At 42.4% G+C, this 15274-nt stretch overlaps 1 protein-coding gene across 2 annotated transcripts in view; it reads left to right on the top strand.

The window, feature by feature from the left end:
• Positions 1-15274, top strand: part of Taf1b (TATA-box binding protein associated factor, RNA polymerase I subunit B) — a 63087-nt gene that overhangs the window by 20992 nt on the left and 26821 nt on the right. For both annotated transcript variants that reach the window (XM_021661589.2, XM_021661580.2), the window contains exon 8: positions 2386-2485. In XM_021661589.2, the coding sequence (XP_021517264.1) occupies positions 2386-2485 (100 nt within the window). The remainder of the gene's footprint in view (positions 1-2385; positions 2486-15274) is intronic.

Below are 15274 nucleotides of genomic sequence, written 5' to 3' on the forward strand. Positions count from 1 at the left end.
CTCTTTCAGAGACCCTGAGTTTAGTTCCTGGCATGCCCATGACATCTCACAATGCCTCTAAGTACAGTTGGAGGAGATTGACACCCTCTTCTGGCCTCTGTGGGCACCAGGCACGTCTGTGTGTGTGTGTGTGTGTGTGTGTAATATTTATAAAATATATAATATGATATATATTATATAATACAGATATGCAGGCAAACACTCATACATAAAAAAAATAAATCCTTAAAAGATACACCATTTCTGTAAGCCTTTAATCCTCTGCACTGAGGAGACAGAGGAGAAGTTTTCAGTATATCCACAAAAATATACACCCGTCACTTTGATACACTTCCAGGATATATTTTCTTACCTCAAAAGTGCCCTGTGGGTTTTAAGTGCTGTAGTAAGCAGCAGGGAGACTGCGGCAGGAGCAACCATCTGAGGTGTCTTCATAAAGGATCACTCCGGCACCTGTGAGGAAGTGGTATTCTGTGCAGGGAAGGGAAACTGGGAGGCTAGTGGTCTTCTGCTACACCTTATGAAGAAGTGGTGGCTTGGATGATGCTGGTGGTGAGGGGAATGGAAAGGATAAATGGGACAGGACCATTCCCCAGTGCACACGACTCTAATGTGCCATTGCTGTATTGGTCTGTGACCAAGAGCTGCCAGCTTGTTAAAGTCTAGTGTGTCTCAAATCAAAGCTTCCAAAAATTGCAGTAAAATTATGAGCAGAGAATGTTTCCAGGAGAGCATGCAGATGCCTTTATTTGGTGCAGTTCCTTTGTCAACAACTTCCTGGTTGACCCAGATAGCATGCTGATAATTCCCACTGAGGGAAATGGCGTGGTAGAATTTTGATTGAGCTGCCATCCATTGGCAGGGGAAAGGTTTTCCAAAAGAAATTTCAAATTCAAGCAAACTTTAGAAGAGGTTAAGAACAATACTGTGAGTCATTGTTAAGACTTCATATACCTCAAGACTGGCTTGGGGTGCGTTTCTGCCTCCCCAGACTTGCTTATCTTCTCTCCTCTGCCTCTGTAGCAGTGAAGGAGCCTCTCTGGTGGCCCTTGTACTTATGTTTCTCTGGTGGCCCTTGTACTTATGTTTCTCCTGTCCTGCCTGCCTGAATTGAGGGGGACCAACTCTTCATCTCTTCTTACTCTCTCACTTCTAGCATTGGGCCTGCTGCTAGCATATATCCTCACATCTATTTTATATATATATATAGTTATATATATATAGTTATATATGGTTATATATATATTTATATATGTAATTGTTATATGTATATACACATATATGTCAAGGACTAAATAAATGATGCACATCTTAACATTGGAAGTCTAGGTGTTTTTGAAGTGATAGGTATGTACTATGTCATGAATATAATACTATTATGCCAATATTGTAGCTTACTAGGCATAGATACTTTATATATAAAATAAAGCAACTAATGGAAACCCAGCTGGGAGAGGTTTTCTTCTGTTTTTACTTTAAATATCTAACTCTCAAGTTTCAATAGACTAAAAGTTAGAGGAGTCACATTTTAATTTTGAAATTAAGTTTAGGTCAACACTTTTATTTCCAGGAAGCTGGTTATAGTGAGGCCAAGACAGAGCGTTCTGGATATATTCTCAACTGGGTCTTATTTTTCTGACAGTTGGTTTAGGAGTTTGCACAGGAAATTCTGTCATATGCTTGCTCTTCTCTGTTTCTTTCTCTCCTTTGTTTTCTTAGCATACTATAGGTTATTGATTGGCTACATCTTCTTTTAGCTAGAACACAAGATCTGTGGGAACAGAAATTTCACCTGTTTGGTTCACTGCTCTTTTCTCACATTGCTGACTATATGGTACTCTACAACTTTATTTGACTTGATGAGTGAGGTATAAATAAATGTTCTAGTCCGCTTTTAAATATCTGGAGTTTTCTTCAGACTCAACATTTGACTGGAAATGTTTGACCTCCTACTATATATAAGGCATTGGGATGAAAACCTTAATAGTTTTTTATCAGCCATCATGCACTAGCTGAGAACAGAAGGGGAGACAAACAGGGACCAAGGGAGAGCTTCCTGAAGAAAGGATTCACAGGGTGAGCAGGAGCTAGTCATGTGATAGGAACTAGACATGGAAGGAATGCTCCGGGAGCCTGGTGGTGAACTGGCAGATACACACTTCTCAGACACACTTAATGTATTGGTTAGAGTCAGGTAATCTGTAGACAGTTAGCCGACTGGTCTCCTACATGGGTGCTGGGAACGGTAGCTTTCTCTTTTAAAATATGCAGGAGATAGAATCCACTGAGCTAATTCTTCCTTCCCTGTGAATGGGGAGATTTTCAGAAAGAGTTTACTCAGAGCAGTACGTAGTTGTCATTGAGACATCTTTCTGTAAAATGCAGGTTTGTCGAAGAGGACCGTATTCCATACGTCAATGCCTTTCAGCTTTTTCCAGAGGAGATGAAAGTGTACGGCCGTGACAAAGGCATCTTTACTACAGAGGTAGGTTATATTCTGTTCGTTGCAGTGGCTAACACGATGACCGTACAGTTGTTTCTCTGGTCTCTGGTGCAGTATTTGATTTTACAGTTTTCAAACCTGTCTGAATTCTAGTTTCAGTAGCTGTGATTTCATGAAGAGTAGGGGTGTGTGTGTGTGTGTGTGTGTGTGTGTTTTAATTTGCTCATGTGATGGCTCTAAAAAATGCAGTTCTGTTGCTGTTTGTATACGGAATGGCCTCATGGGAGAGAAGAAAGTCATAGCCTTCTGTCAAGAGGCTGTGGCTCAAGTCTTCTGCTTGCGTTAGTTTATCTCCTTTCTGAGACAGGGTCTTACTGTGTCACCCTGGCCTTGAAATCAGCATCCATCCATCTCAGCTTGCTCAATGCTGAGATTACAAGCACATAATCTCCATAACGAAGGTTTCTGGAGAACAGATGGCAGGCTGCTGTCATGGAAGAGCAGTAAACACGGAAGAAGGTTGTCTGAAATAACGTTGGGGGTAAGAGCCAGATCTGGCCTGCCCATGGGAGAAGTCTAAACTTCTTCCCAAGGCGCTTAGACCCCCTCCAGAAAGGCAGCTATGGTTAGGTGAGAGAGTGACATACAGCCTCAAAAAATGGTGTTGGACTGACAGGGTAACTGGACTATGTGCTTCTGTACTGTTCTCTAGACTTGTTTCCTAGTGGGAACGCTTCTGCCCTTTAGCTGTGCGTCTTTATTAATGTTAGTGCACTTAAAGTTCCTTTCCCTTGATTCTTTATTAGATTCTTGTGAGTATGCGAAATATTAATATTAAATATTTTCTTCAGTTTCCCACTTAAGGCATTATTGTCCTAGGCTTTTGTGGACTGTCAATGGCACTGCAGCTTAAGAGACATCTATGGAATGCATGCCAATGGTTTCTGACTCCAGTATTGCTTGTGGCAACTTAATAAGTCAGTGTAGCTTACAAGACCTGAATTTGGGGCTAAACCATTGTAACTTTTCTACAGCCTTGTATAATGGGCAAATCATTAGACCTGGGTCTGGACTGTGTCTCCCATATGAGAAGTCTTCTGTGCCATGACAGTTTCTTAGTCTTTGGTGAAAATGACAGCTAAAGAGGTTGCAGGTCTTTTCTTTCAAAAACCACTATTGAACAACAGTGTCCGAAAACCCCAAGAACATGAGTCTTCAGAAATTGACCCAAGTGAACAGTGCATTGAGAAGCGTTTGCATATACAAAACAAAAACAAAATGTCAGCAGCAGAAAACTGTCCAGAACTTGGGTGAAAGCAGTGAGTCTGGAGCATTTTTACCTGAGGTTGCTCCCACCTGTCACCCAACTTAGCCCCAGATGGTAGGATGGTGTTGCCAGAGTGTGGCTGTTACCATTAGCTTCATGGCTGGAGAGAAGCAGGGCCACAATGGAATAGAGAATTCCACAGGAAATGTTGAGAAAAGGCCCGTATCCTACTGACCTGAGACTGCCTGCTGATAGGTGAAGCAGAGGTACTGCTAAGTTACTAAGGAGACAGCCCAGATCCTGAGCAAGTATCTCTTATGATACCACCATGATGGTGAGAAATTGGCATCAGTCAAAAGCTGATGTTTCATATCAAAAGTTAAGGCACAAACTGTCACATCTATCTCTGTCTCTAGCTATTTTTCTGTCATCCATCTGTTGTCTAGCCATTCATCTATCTATCTTTGTTACTTCACTTTTATTGTTCAGTTTTTCAAAGGTAGATAGATTCCCTTCTTCAGAATTAGAATTTGAGGCAGAAGAAATAAAAAAAGATTAGGACCAAATAATCTAAGATTTTTTTTTTCCCCTCAGTTAACTCTTTTAGAAAATACTTTCTTTGTTCTGTCACAGGTATGTAGGCTACCTAAGTAATTCATTATTTGGTAGTCCGTGGTGCGGAGAACCTTTTTGTGTTGTGTTTATTATTAAAAAGATTAGTGAGAACCACACAAGGAGAGCAACAGAACCAGAAAATTTGAACACAGGGAACATCTGAGACTCATACTCCAACCAAGGACTATCCATGGAGATATCCTAGAACCCCTGCACAGATGTAGCCCATGACAGTTCATTGTCCAAGTGAGTTACATAGTAATGGGAAGAGGACTGCCTCTGACATCTGATTGGCCTGCTCTTTGATCACCTCCCTCTGAGGGGGGAGCAGCCTTACCAGGCCACAGAAGATGACAGTGCAGCCACTCCTGATGTCATCTGATAGATTAAGATCAGAAGGAAGGAGAAGAGGACCTCCCCTATCAGTGGACTTGGGGAGGGGCTTGCGTGAAGAAGGGGGAGGGAGGGTGGGATTGGGAGGGGAGGAGGGAGGGGCTTATGGGGAGGATACAAAGTGAATAAAGTGTAATTAATAAAAAGATTAATGAGGAAGAATCAGTATGATGCAGACTATTTGATAGTGGTCTCACTTTTCAGAAAATCATTTCTATTCAAATGCCCTGTTATATACAAGTTGAATCAGATCTTGTCCTATGCTGGCTTATCAGTGTTGATATCATACAGACAGAATTTTGAAAGAATTCCAGTATTTCATGTGTCTCTGAAGTTTATCAGGGGAACTGATTGCAGTTTGTTACCAAATCAGGGCGTAACAGGACTGTAGTGTCCCATCCCCTTTACCCCAGAGTTTTAGTTAACTGTGGTCAGCATACTATAAAAATATTAGATGAAAATTTCAAAAACTTACTCAAAAAGTTTTGAGTAATATAATGGAACATGGTGTGTTTTGAGTTCTGGGTGGTGTAATGGCCGTCCTGTGTGCTGCTGCCGGGATATGAATCATCCCTTAGTGCACCTATGGACGCCCGGGGTGTGACCTGCCCTCTCAGCACTTGGCAGCCATTTGGTTATCAGACTGAGTGTTCCAGGCTTAGCCACAGTGCCTATATTCAGTAAACACTAATGTACTTAAATAAGGACCCAAAGATACCGGAGTGGAGCTGTCAGCAACTCCTATGTGCCCAGGAGTGGCTATAAACTGATGCCTTTAAGTGGGAAGGCCAGCTCCATTTTCATCACTGATTTATTATTTGAAGTAGGTAGACGGGGAGAGTATGTGCATATGAGAGCTGCTATCTGAGGAGGACAGAGGCATAGGGTTGCCTGGGACTGCAGTTAGAGGTGGTTTTGAACTACCTGTGTAGGTGCTGGGAGCCAAACTCAGGTCCTCTGGAATAAATAACGACATGTGCTCTTAAGCATTGTGCCATCATCGGCCCCGGCCACTTCTGTTATTGTGTGTTGCTGATTGTTGCTCGTTATTAGTCACTGATCTCCATTGCACTAAGTTTTGAATTAGCCATCTCATAGATGTGTGTATGCATGTAGAAGAAGGTAATACATACAGGACTGGGCACTGCTTGGGAGGTTCAGACATCCTTTAAGGATTTTGGAATATATGACCTGGGATTACTGTAGTTTATAATGGAAAAAGAAAAAGTCATTGATGAGGATGAGTGCAGATGCTTTTTTTGCTAGAAAATAATTCCGACAAGAAAGTCAGTGTAGGAAGAGGATCAGGTTTAGTGGGAGTATGAGGAGAACAGGAGGCGGTAATTGAGGGAAATGATAAAAATACATTGTCTGTATGTATGAAGGTGCTGTAATGGAATCCATTATCATGTGTGATAAACACATGCTAATAAAATGCTTAAGGTATATTACTAGAATCTATCAAGTAATTTTTCTCTTATCCAGCAAAACTGGATATATTCACATATTCCTTTTGTATACATTTGTTTCTTCTGTTTTTGTATGCTTTACAATAAACCTATTTATTCAGGGCAAAAAAATACATTGTTACTACAAAAATCACTCATGAGATTATATATTGGGTAGAGGAGCCTTTTGCCAAGCCTGACAAACTGGTTTCAATCCCTAAAACCTATATGAGACAAGGAGATAACCAGTTCCCTCAGCTTGTCCTCTGACTACACACACATGCTTTCTTTCTCTCTGTGTGTGTCTGTCTCTTTCTCACACACACACACTCACACACACACACACACACACACACACACGATAAAAAATAAGTGCAAAATCATGCCATCTAAAATGTTACATATAAATAAAAATTCTTTAATGGCTTATTTTTACTTTTGAAATTGTAGTCACTTTGTTTTATTTTTTAGATTAATGTCTTCATTTTCTGTCAAGGTTGTTGAAGATACTGTATCTGTGAAGAATTGAGCTTGTAATATTTTTTGTGGGGTACTAATTTGGAAGCATTGAACCAGATGAAATTGTATGACTAGAAAGGCAAATAAATAAACAGGCCACGTCATATGATTGACAGCTCAGGTCATTAAATACTAGCAGCTTTCTGCATCGAGTTGGGATGCTAGTGAGGGATTTGTCTAGCATATGACATTCCTCAGCCCCAGTGTCTCCACCTCAAAGTTCAACCAAGCCTGGGAGGGGCAGCCCCTAAAATCTTGGTGAGCAGGAAGCAAGCTTGGAGGTGAGGTCAATCCAAGGGCTGCCGTCCTTCGTCACCGTTTTCCATCATGCCAGGAAATATTGAGTGTGTTCCACATGTGTGTGCACTATGATGGTGAATATCCAGACAGCTTGCAGAAGCAGAGTGTGGCTGCAGCTTCTATTTGACCTAGAGAAAACAAAACATAATAATAGTGGAAGTCGTTATATCTCAGGAGCTCTGCTTTGAAATGCTTTACAGTCGATTATTTATGCCAAGCCCATGAGGTATGCTTAACAGTCGAGTCTGTGACAGTAGTTAGTAACTGGCCTGGCACGCTGAACATAGTTTAGGCCGGCCAAGGCAGGCCTTAGTTTGGAGGGACCATAGGAATCCATGAATGGTGAGAGGAGAGCTGGGAGGAGGTAGAGATAGGATAGTGATGTAAAAGGCAGTTCCGACCTGACTGCTGAAGCCAGTTCGACCCTCAGGCAGAGATGGCACTAGAAATGAAAGGCCTGTGACAAGGACTAAGCTTGAAGTCCTTGCAGGCTGGTAGTTCAAATGGGAGCTGTCCTGTTTCTGGCCTAAGGACAGGCCTGCTAGCCAGAGCAGCTACCTGAATTGGGCTTCTTCCTCATAAGGCAGGCTAGTGTTTCTTGTCTTGGGTTAGGTCACTGGTGTAAAGTACCGAGAACACCTGCTTTTCAACAAACGCTCTAGGCCTCCGCTAACTTGTCAGTGTGGCAGAACAGCCACACCTGGATGGCACCAAGGAGAAAATACCATCCTGGGAGTTTTGTTTTGGTTTGGGGGAATAAAAACCCAAGTTCTTAGTTTTGGAAGTGTCCTGGACTCCAAGTTGGTATTTTATCTTTATGTACATGTGTGTTAGGTATAGTACATGTACAAATGGGTATAGATGTGTGCACCTGTGTGCATGTATGTATAGGTGCCTACACCTATGCATACTTATGCAGAGGCCAGAAGAGGATGGCAAGTGTCTTCCACTGACACTGACCCTGAGGCTTGCTGTTTGGGCTAGGCCAGCTGGTCTGCAAGCTCCTGGGATCCAGCTGTCCCACCCACCAGTGCTGGGGTTATAAGCTCATGCAACCCTGGATTTCACCTGGGGGCTGAAGCATTCAACTCAGACCGTGGTGCTGCACAGTACGTGCTCTCTCCTCCTGAGCCATCTCCCCCACCCTTGTTTATATGTCTTAAATGGCACCTCCACACACACTGAGCAAAGCCCTGGCTTTCTGGGTTTGCCTTTCAGAGTAATAACTGAAATAATCACATAATTGGAGACTTGCTTTTAAAAAATTATTGATTTGAAATCTTTAACTTTAGGCGTAGTGGCTGAAAAATTGTTTCTGGTAGTCACCTGAGCCTTGTTGAAATGTCCTGCTAAAAAAGTAAGAAACCTGTCCTCTTGTTCTTGATGTCGTTAGATGTTTGGATTTCCCAGAGGGCCAGTGCAACTGGCTTATCACCTTTGTGTTAGTTCTTTCACCTTGGCTTATAAAATCCCTCCTTTCCTCAGTTTTGGCTGTTGTCTTTCCCGACTTTCCCTCCCCGTCTGTCCCTCCATGGCTGGCATGTTCTACAGCTCACCTCCTGACCTGTTAAACTTCCATGATTGCTCACAGCCGCTGCTCACCCGATACTCTAGCTTTGCTTGGACAAGGCTGTGTGTCCCTTCTACTAATGCCTGAAAGTATCACATCCCAGGACAGACACCAGCATCTTTATCATAGATGCATGGGAAACTCCAGCTGCAGGGGAACTGGGTGATCATGTGAGCCTACTTGTCACTTGCCATTATGATCTGTGAAGAGATGAGCACTTCCCTCAGTCCATGAGGACTATTTGTGAAGCACAAATATGTGACAGGCATTCACACATCAGCTTCCTTCAGGCCCCAGGAAGGAGGCCCCTGATAGGAATAAAGAGAATGAATGGTAAAGCTGTTGTGGAGAGAGTATTAGTTTTGGTTGAAAATAAGGCTTTCAATATAAGTTTCTGTTAGCCTTTGATTGTGCCATTTTTAGGGTTTGTCTAGGAAGACTGTACATACCTGGCTTCTAGTATTTTATAATCTTGACTAGAAAATATTGTTTTTTGAGCTGAGTTTATGTTGAGATTAATAACAAGATAGTTCTTTTCTTTTTAATTAGGAATATTGTTTTACTCTTTTTGTGTGTGATGTGTACAAATGTGGCCCTGTGTGTGGAGGCCAGAAGTCAAGTGTCTTCCTCTCAGTCTTTTTTTTTTTTTCTTTTCTTTTCTTTTGAGACGATCTCTCGTTGAACCTAGGACATCCTGTTTGAGGCTGGCTGGCCAGCAAGCCAGGGTCCTGTCTGTTTCCTAGCACCCACTTCCCAGGAGTGGGATTACAGATGTGCACACCTGTCATTTATGTGGGTGTCGGGGATCTGAATTAATGTCCTTATGTTTGCACCTGAGCCACCTTTCCTGTCCCTAGGGTTTCTATTGCTGTGATAAAATGCCACTACCAAAAGCAACTTGGGGAGGAAAGGGTTTTTATTTCAGTTTATAATTCCACAGCACAGCCCATCAGGGAGAGAAGTCAGGGCAGGAACCTGGAGCAGGTGCTGATGCAGGGGCCATGGAGGGGTGCTGCTTACTGGCTTACTCAATTTCAGTTTTCTCTCTTATACCTTCCAGGACCACCTGCCCAGGAGTGACTCCACCCACAGTGGGCGTCAATCAAGACAATTCCCCATGTACAGAAAATAGATTTAAGCACACACACACACACACACACACACACACACACACGTAGAAAGGATACTATATAAGAAATGAAAGAGACAGCGGGAGGGTGATGGGAGCAGCAAATATGAAGAAAACAAAATGATATATACATGCACAAAAACCTAAAGATTGTATGTGCTTATGAAAGAAATTGACAACTAAAAACTAATTATATAAAGAGGGTAGGGAAGTAAAACTAGGTGGGCTGGTTGGTTTTTTGTTTTAGTGTTTTAGGAACCTCCATATTGCCTTCTGCAATGGCTGCACTAATTTACAGTCCCACCAATGGTGTATAAGGAGCCCTACCTACCCACATCCTTTCCACATTTTGTTGGTTTTGTGTGTGTAGGTTCTTGTTTTGTTTGTTCCACACAGGGTTTCTCTGTCCTAGAACTCTCTTTGTTGACTAGGCTAGCCTTGAACTCACAGAGATCCACCTGCCTCTGCCTCCCCAGTGCAGGGATTAAAGGTATGTGCCACCATGCCTGGCTATGTATGTGTTCTTAGTGACAGCCATTTTGGCTGGAATAAGAGAGACTCGGTATTTTGGTTTGTGTTTCTCTAATGTTTTGAGAGACATGTTTACTAGATGTCAAATTCCGGCTACTTTCTTTCAATATAAATGAAAATGTTATTTTGTTGATTTTAGGTCTGCTTCACTCTAACCCACATAATTAATTATGCATATTTATGAGGTATGATCTCTTAGTTCAGTACATGTGTGTAGTGTGTAGTGTAGTGATCAAATGGGGTAATTGGCATGTTTGTCTTAGTGTTGTGGACATGGAAATCTTCTCCACCATCTGTTTTCAGATGCTCAGATTTTTTTTCTTGAAAGCTGTCCTACTGTGCTCAGAAGCCCTCAGCCTCTGGCCATCACTGTTCTACTCTCTATCTCTTGAGCTTCCACATAGGAGAAGATGGCAAGTCATCTTTCTGAGCCTGACTTACTTCAGCACCATGGCCTCTAGGCTAGTCTAGGTTGCTGCAAATTCAGGATCTCATTCTTTATGGCTGAACATACCCTGCTGTGGGTATAGAGCAGTTAGTCATAGATAGCTCGAAAGGTTCCACACCTAGGGTACAGTGAGCTGTGCTGGAGTAAGGGTGAGTGCATAGCTCTGATGCGGATTTCCTGACTTGTGGGTGCGCTCTACAGTGTGACTTGCGGATTTGCATGGTAAGCATTTAGGTTTGGAGGTTTGGTGATTCTTTCATTGTGTCTGTTTTCCAGACGGGCACTCTCATTGTAGCAAAGGCTGACAACCTCAAACCCACTGTCCCCCTGCAGCGTCCCAAGTGCCACTGCACTGGCCTCTATTTCTAGTCCATGATGGCGATTTCAGTTCACATTGCCATGGCAAGATGGACGAGCTCAGGTTAACAGTTGGGTTTTTTTTTTTCTTCTCCTTTTTTCCTTAGAAGGGAAGTGTTGTTTAAGATTTATTTTTCTTTTTTGTCTCTTCCCTGTATCATTTTATAAAAGAGAAAGAAAAATGTTTTTGTCGTTTTAGTAGGAGTCATCCTCACTAAGGCAAGATGTCCACTCGGTTTTCCTTTGCTCTCTTGACAGCAGTGGTGTTAAATGTTTTTCATGCGTATGTTGCCAGTTTGTACATCATTTGATATGCTTTATTCATTCACTTGCCCATTTAAAAATTCGTTTATAATATTCTGCTGTTTCCTTCCTTATGTGTTTATCTCTCACCAGATGGAAAATTCACAAGTATTTTGTAGGTTGTTTCTTAATTCTGCTGTTTGGAGTCTGATGTAATTCCATTTATCTATTTCTGCTTTAGTTGCCTTTGATGCTCCAACTAAGGCCCTGAAGCATTTCCCTTTGTTTTCTTCTAGATTCTTGATAGTTTTAGGTCAGATCTTTAAGCCTTTGATCCACTTTGAGTGTTTTTTATTTTGTTTTGTTTTGTTTTGTTTTGGGACTTTTGTTGTTGTTGTTGCTTATGGTGAAAAAGAAAAGTCTGGTTATGTTTTTCTTTTTCTATATGGGTCTCCAGTTTTCTGGGGCCCTTTATTAGAAACCATTTGTTTCTGGTATCTCCCTCAAAGACCAGTTGGCTGTTGTTCATGGGTCCTTTCTGGGGTCTCTGCTTTGTTCCGTTGGCTCTATGTATGTTTTTCTGCTGTTGCTGTGGTTATTACTATGGACTCATAGCACTTTTTGGGAGGCGGGTGTTAGCATCCCACCAGCTGTGTTCTCGTTCCTTACTGTTGCTTTGATTATGGAGTCTTTGTGGTTTGATGCAAACTTAGGAGGGTTGTTTGTGTTTTCTATTTATGGAAAGACTATTGCTGATATTTGATAGAGCTTGCATTGGGTGTGTAGGTAGGTCATGTTGGGTCACTTTGGGTTGTGTGGACATTTACTGATTTCTTTCAACTCACAAACTTGGGTTGTCACCCACACCCCACACCTTTTGGTGTTCTTTTCAGTCTCTTTCATCAGTGTTTTGAAGTTTTCATTATGGAGTTCTCTAATCTCTTCATTAAATCTTCCAGAGGCATCTGCAGGATAGCTCTCAAGCTGCTTTCTTGACTATTGATAGTTATCAGACATAGAAATGCTACTAACTCTTACATGTTGATCTTGTGGCCTGCAAATTTACTGAATTCATTTATTAGTTCTGATTTGGGGTGGGGTCTTTAGGCTTTTCTATGTATCTTGTGTAAACAGGGATGGTTTGAGTTCTTCTTTCCTATTTGGATGCCTTTTCTTGCTTTGCCTTGCCCAGTTGTCTTGACTAGGACTACTGACACACTCACTGGGAGATGGGCCTCATCCTGCTCCGGGTCTTGCAGGAAATGTTTCCAGCTTTGCCACCGTTAGTTTCCTATAAGCTGTGGGTTTGTCATACATAGCCTCAATGATGTAGAGGTTTGTTTCGTATATATATTCAACCAAGAGTTGTATTGTGAAGGGGTGTTGACTTTTATTGAATGCTGTCTCTGTGTGTGGAGCACACTGTTTTTTTACTTCATTCTGCTGGCGGACTTACTGATGTGTGTGCTGCCCTGTCTACCTCCCTGGGATAACTCGAGCTCACTCGGTTGTGCTGTACGCTGCACTGTGCCCTGGATTCAGTTTGCTAGTGTTTCCTTGAGAAGCTTTGTATCAGTGCTCAGTAGTGACCCTGACCCATAATTCCCTTTTGTTCTTCTCATCTTCTCTGGTTTTGGTGTCAGGTGATACTATACTCATAGAATTTCCCTCCTTTCAAGTTTTTTGAATGGTTTGGGAATAATTAAAGTTAGTTATTTAAAAGTTTGGTAAAATTCGACGGTGAAACTTTCCAGTCCCGGACTTATCCTTCTTAGTGATTCAGTTTTGTTGTTCCTTGTCTTTTTAGGTTGCTTAATGCTGCAATCTTGGGAGGTTATGTTAGTTCAGGAATGGGCCATTCCTTCTAGGGCTTCTAATCTGTTGGCAGGTAGTCATTCACAAGCGTCCCTAAGGCAGTGGTTGTCAGCCTGTAAGTAGCTACTCCTTTGGGGGGATCGCCTAAGACCATATGCACATTAGATAGTTGCATTACGATTCATAATGGTAGCAAAAGTACAGTTATGAAGTAGCAATGAGAATAATTTTATGGTTGCGAGGGGGGGTTCAGTCACCACGACCTGAGGAGCTGCCTTAAAGGGTCTCAGCTTGATCGAGGTTGAGAGCTGCTGCCCTAATGCTCCTTGGAGTCATTTTCTCGAGAGTCCTCAGTGCTGCTCGTATCTCTTTGGTGTTGGTTGCAGGGTCTTCTTTTTGTCTCCAGTTTTATTTATTTATTTATTTATTTATTGGTAATTTTTCATTATATATCCTAATTGAAGCCCCCTCCCTCAACTCCTCCCAGTCCCCCTCCTTCCCTCTTCCTCTTCCCCCCCTTCCCCTGCTGTTCCCCTTCCCCTAGTCCACTGAAAGGGGGAGTTCTCCTCCTCTGTCATTTGCCCATAGTTTGTCAAGTCTCATCAGGACTACCTGGAGCCTCTTCCTCTGAGGCCTGACAAGGCCACATCACCAGTCTCCAGTTTTATTTGAGGCTTCCCTCTGTTTATTTCTTTGTCTAACTAAATGTTTGTTGACAAGATTTTACAATCTCTTTAAAAAATAGCTTTTTTCCCCTTTTTTGGAGTGCGAGTGGTGTCAAGAATGATGGTACATGCCTGTAATCTCAGAATTTGGAAGGCTGAGGCAGGAAGATCAAGAGTTTGAGGCCACCAGCCCAGGCTCAGTCTCAAAACCAAACCAAATCATTAACAATCCCTTTTTGTTTCATTGATTTCCTTTTCCCCCTCCTGGTGCTGAAAATTGAACACAAAGCCTTCTGTGAGCCCTGGTATTTCCCAGTGATGCAGTTGTAGTTTTCACTGGCCTTGGGTGGTTTGTTTCCACAGATCAGCACTGAGCTGAAGACTTGACAGGACCTTTGGACAGATCTCTGCTTCCATTGTTTGTTTGTTTGTTTTAGGGCTGTGGTTTTATTTTTCACTATGCTAGGGATTAAACCTTCAACACGCTAGACAAATGCGCTGCCACTGAACTATATTTTGTTCTTTTCAGCAGATTCCTTGCACTCTTCTTCACAGGCCTTAAACTCAAAGCATTCCTCCTGCCTCCTCTTCCCAGTGCCGGTATTACATCCAGGTGCTCTGTGCCCTGCTTCCTTGCACAGATCGCCTGAGCTTTCTCTCCACGAAGCATTATCCTCTCTGGGATCTTCTGTCTGTGAACAACAGCCATTTAACTTCCGGGAGTCTGTTTCTGATATGTGGCTCTACCAGAGCATGGTGCTGTCACACCCCAGTTGCTCACAGTGTAGGTAGACGACTTCTCAAGCAGTAAGCTAGGTTCCTTGAGTACTTTGCACAGGGTTCTAGCTCAGTGCAGCCTGTGGTCTCACACCTGAAAACTCTTTAGCATCTTCTTTCCACTTCTCTGTTGTTCATGGTAAAAGGTCATTTCTCAGAGTAATTAATCTCCCTGGGCAGAAACAGGACTGTTCCAATGTTGGATTTTAAACACATCGTCTGTGTCAGTGTTCAGATGCTGAACAAGTCTTTCCCTGATGCTTACAGACATCTCAGTGCTTAGTCATTCTTAGATTTTAAAATCCTACTTGTAATCTCTGTTCACAAGTATCATCACTAGTGTTATCTTTTCATCATCAAGACCCCCCACCCCACAAATGTTTAGCTGAGTGGTAGAGCATTTACTTAGAAAACTTTTCCTGTAGGTGGGGTGTGGTTTTGGAGGCCATGGTTTTGGTTATGTAGATTACTTGTCTCATAATCCCTTCTGTCAACTATGTTTTCTTTCTTCATTAGTATTTTTAGCTGCTATAATCATGATTATATAATTTATGGAGTATACCATGTGGCCAGCGCTGCCATTTGCAACACATACAGCTTTTCGTTTGGGCTTGGGCCAGCTCCACTCTACACCTACAACTCTGTGCGGTGGCCGTCCCATGGGTCCTAGATCTGCAATGACCTGAGGTTTCCATTGTGAGACAGCTGAGCTTCCCCTTCACTGCTGGCCTCCTAGCACCTCTTTGCAGGGACC

The sequence above is a fragment of the Meriones unguiculatus genome, chromosome 1, assembly GCF_030254825.1.
Source record: "Meriones unguiculatus strain TT.TT164.6M chromosome 1, Bangor_MerUng_6.1, whole genome shotgun sequence".
NCBI classification, from domain to species: Eukaryota; Metazoa; Chordata; class Mammalia; order Rodentia; family Muridae; genus Meriones; species Meriones unguiculatus.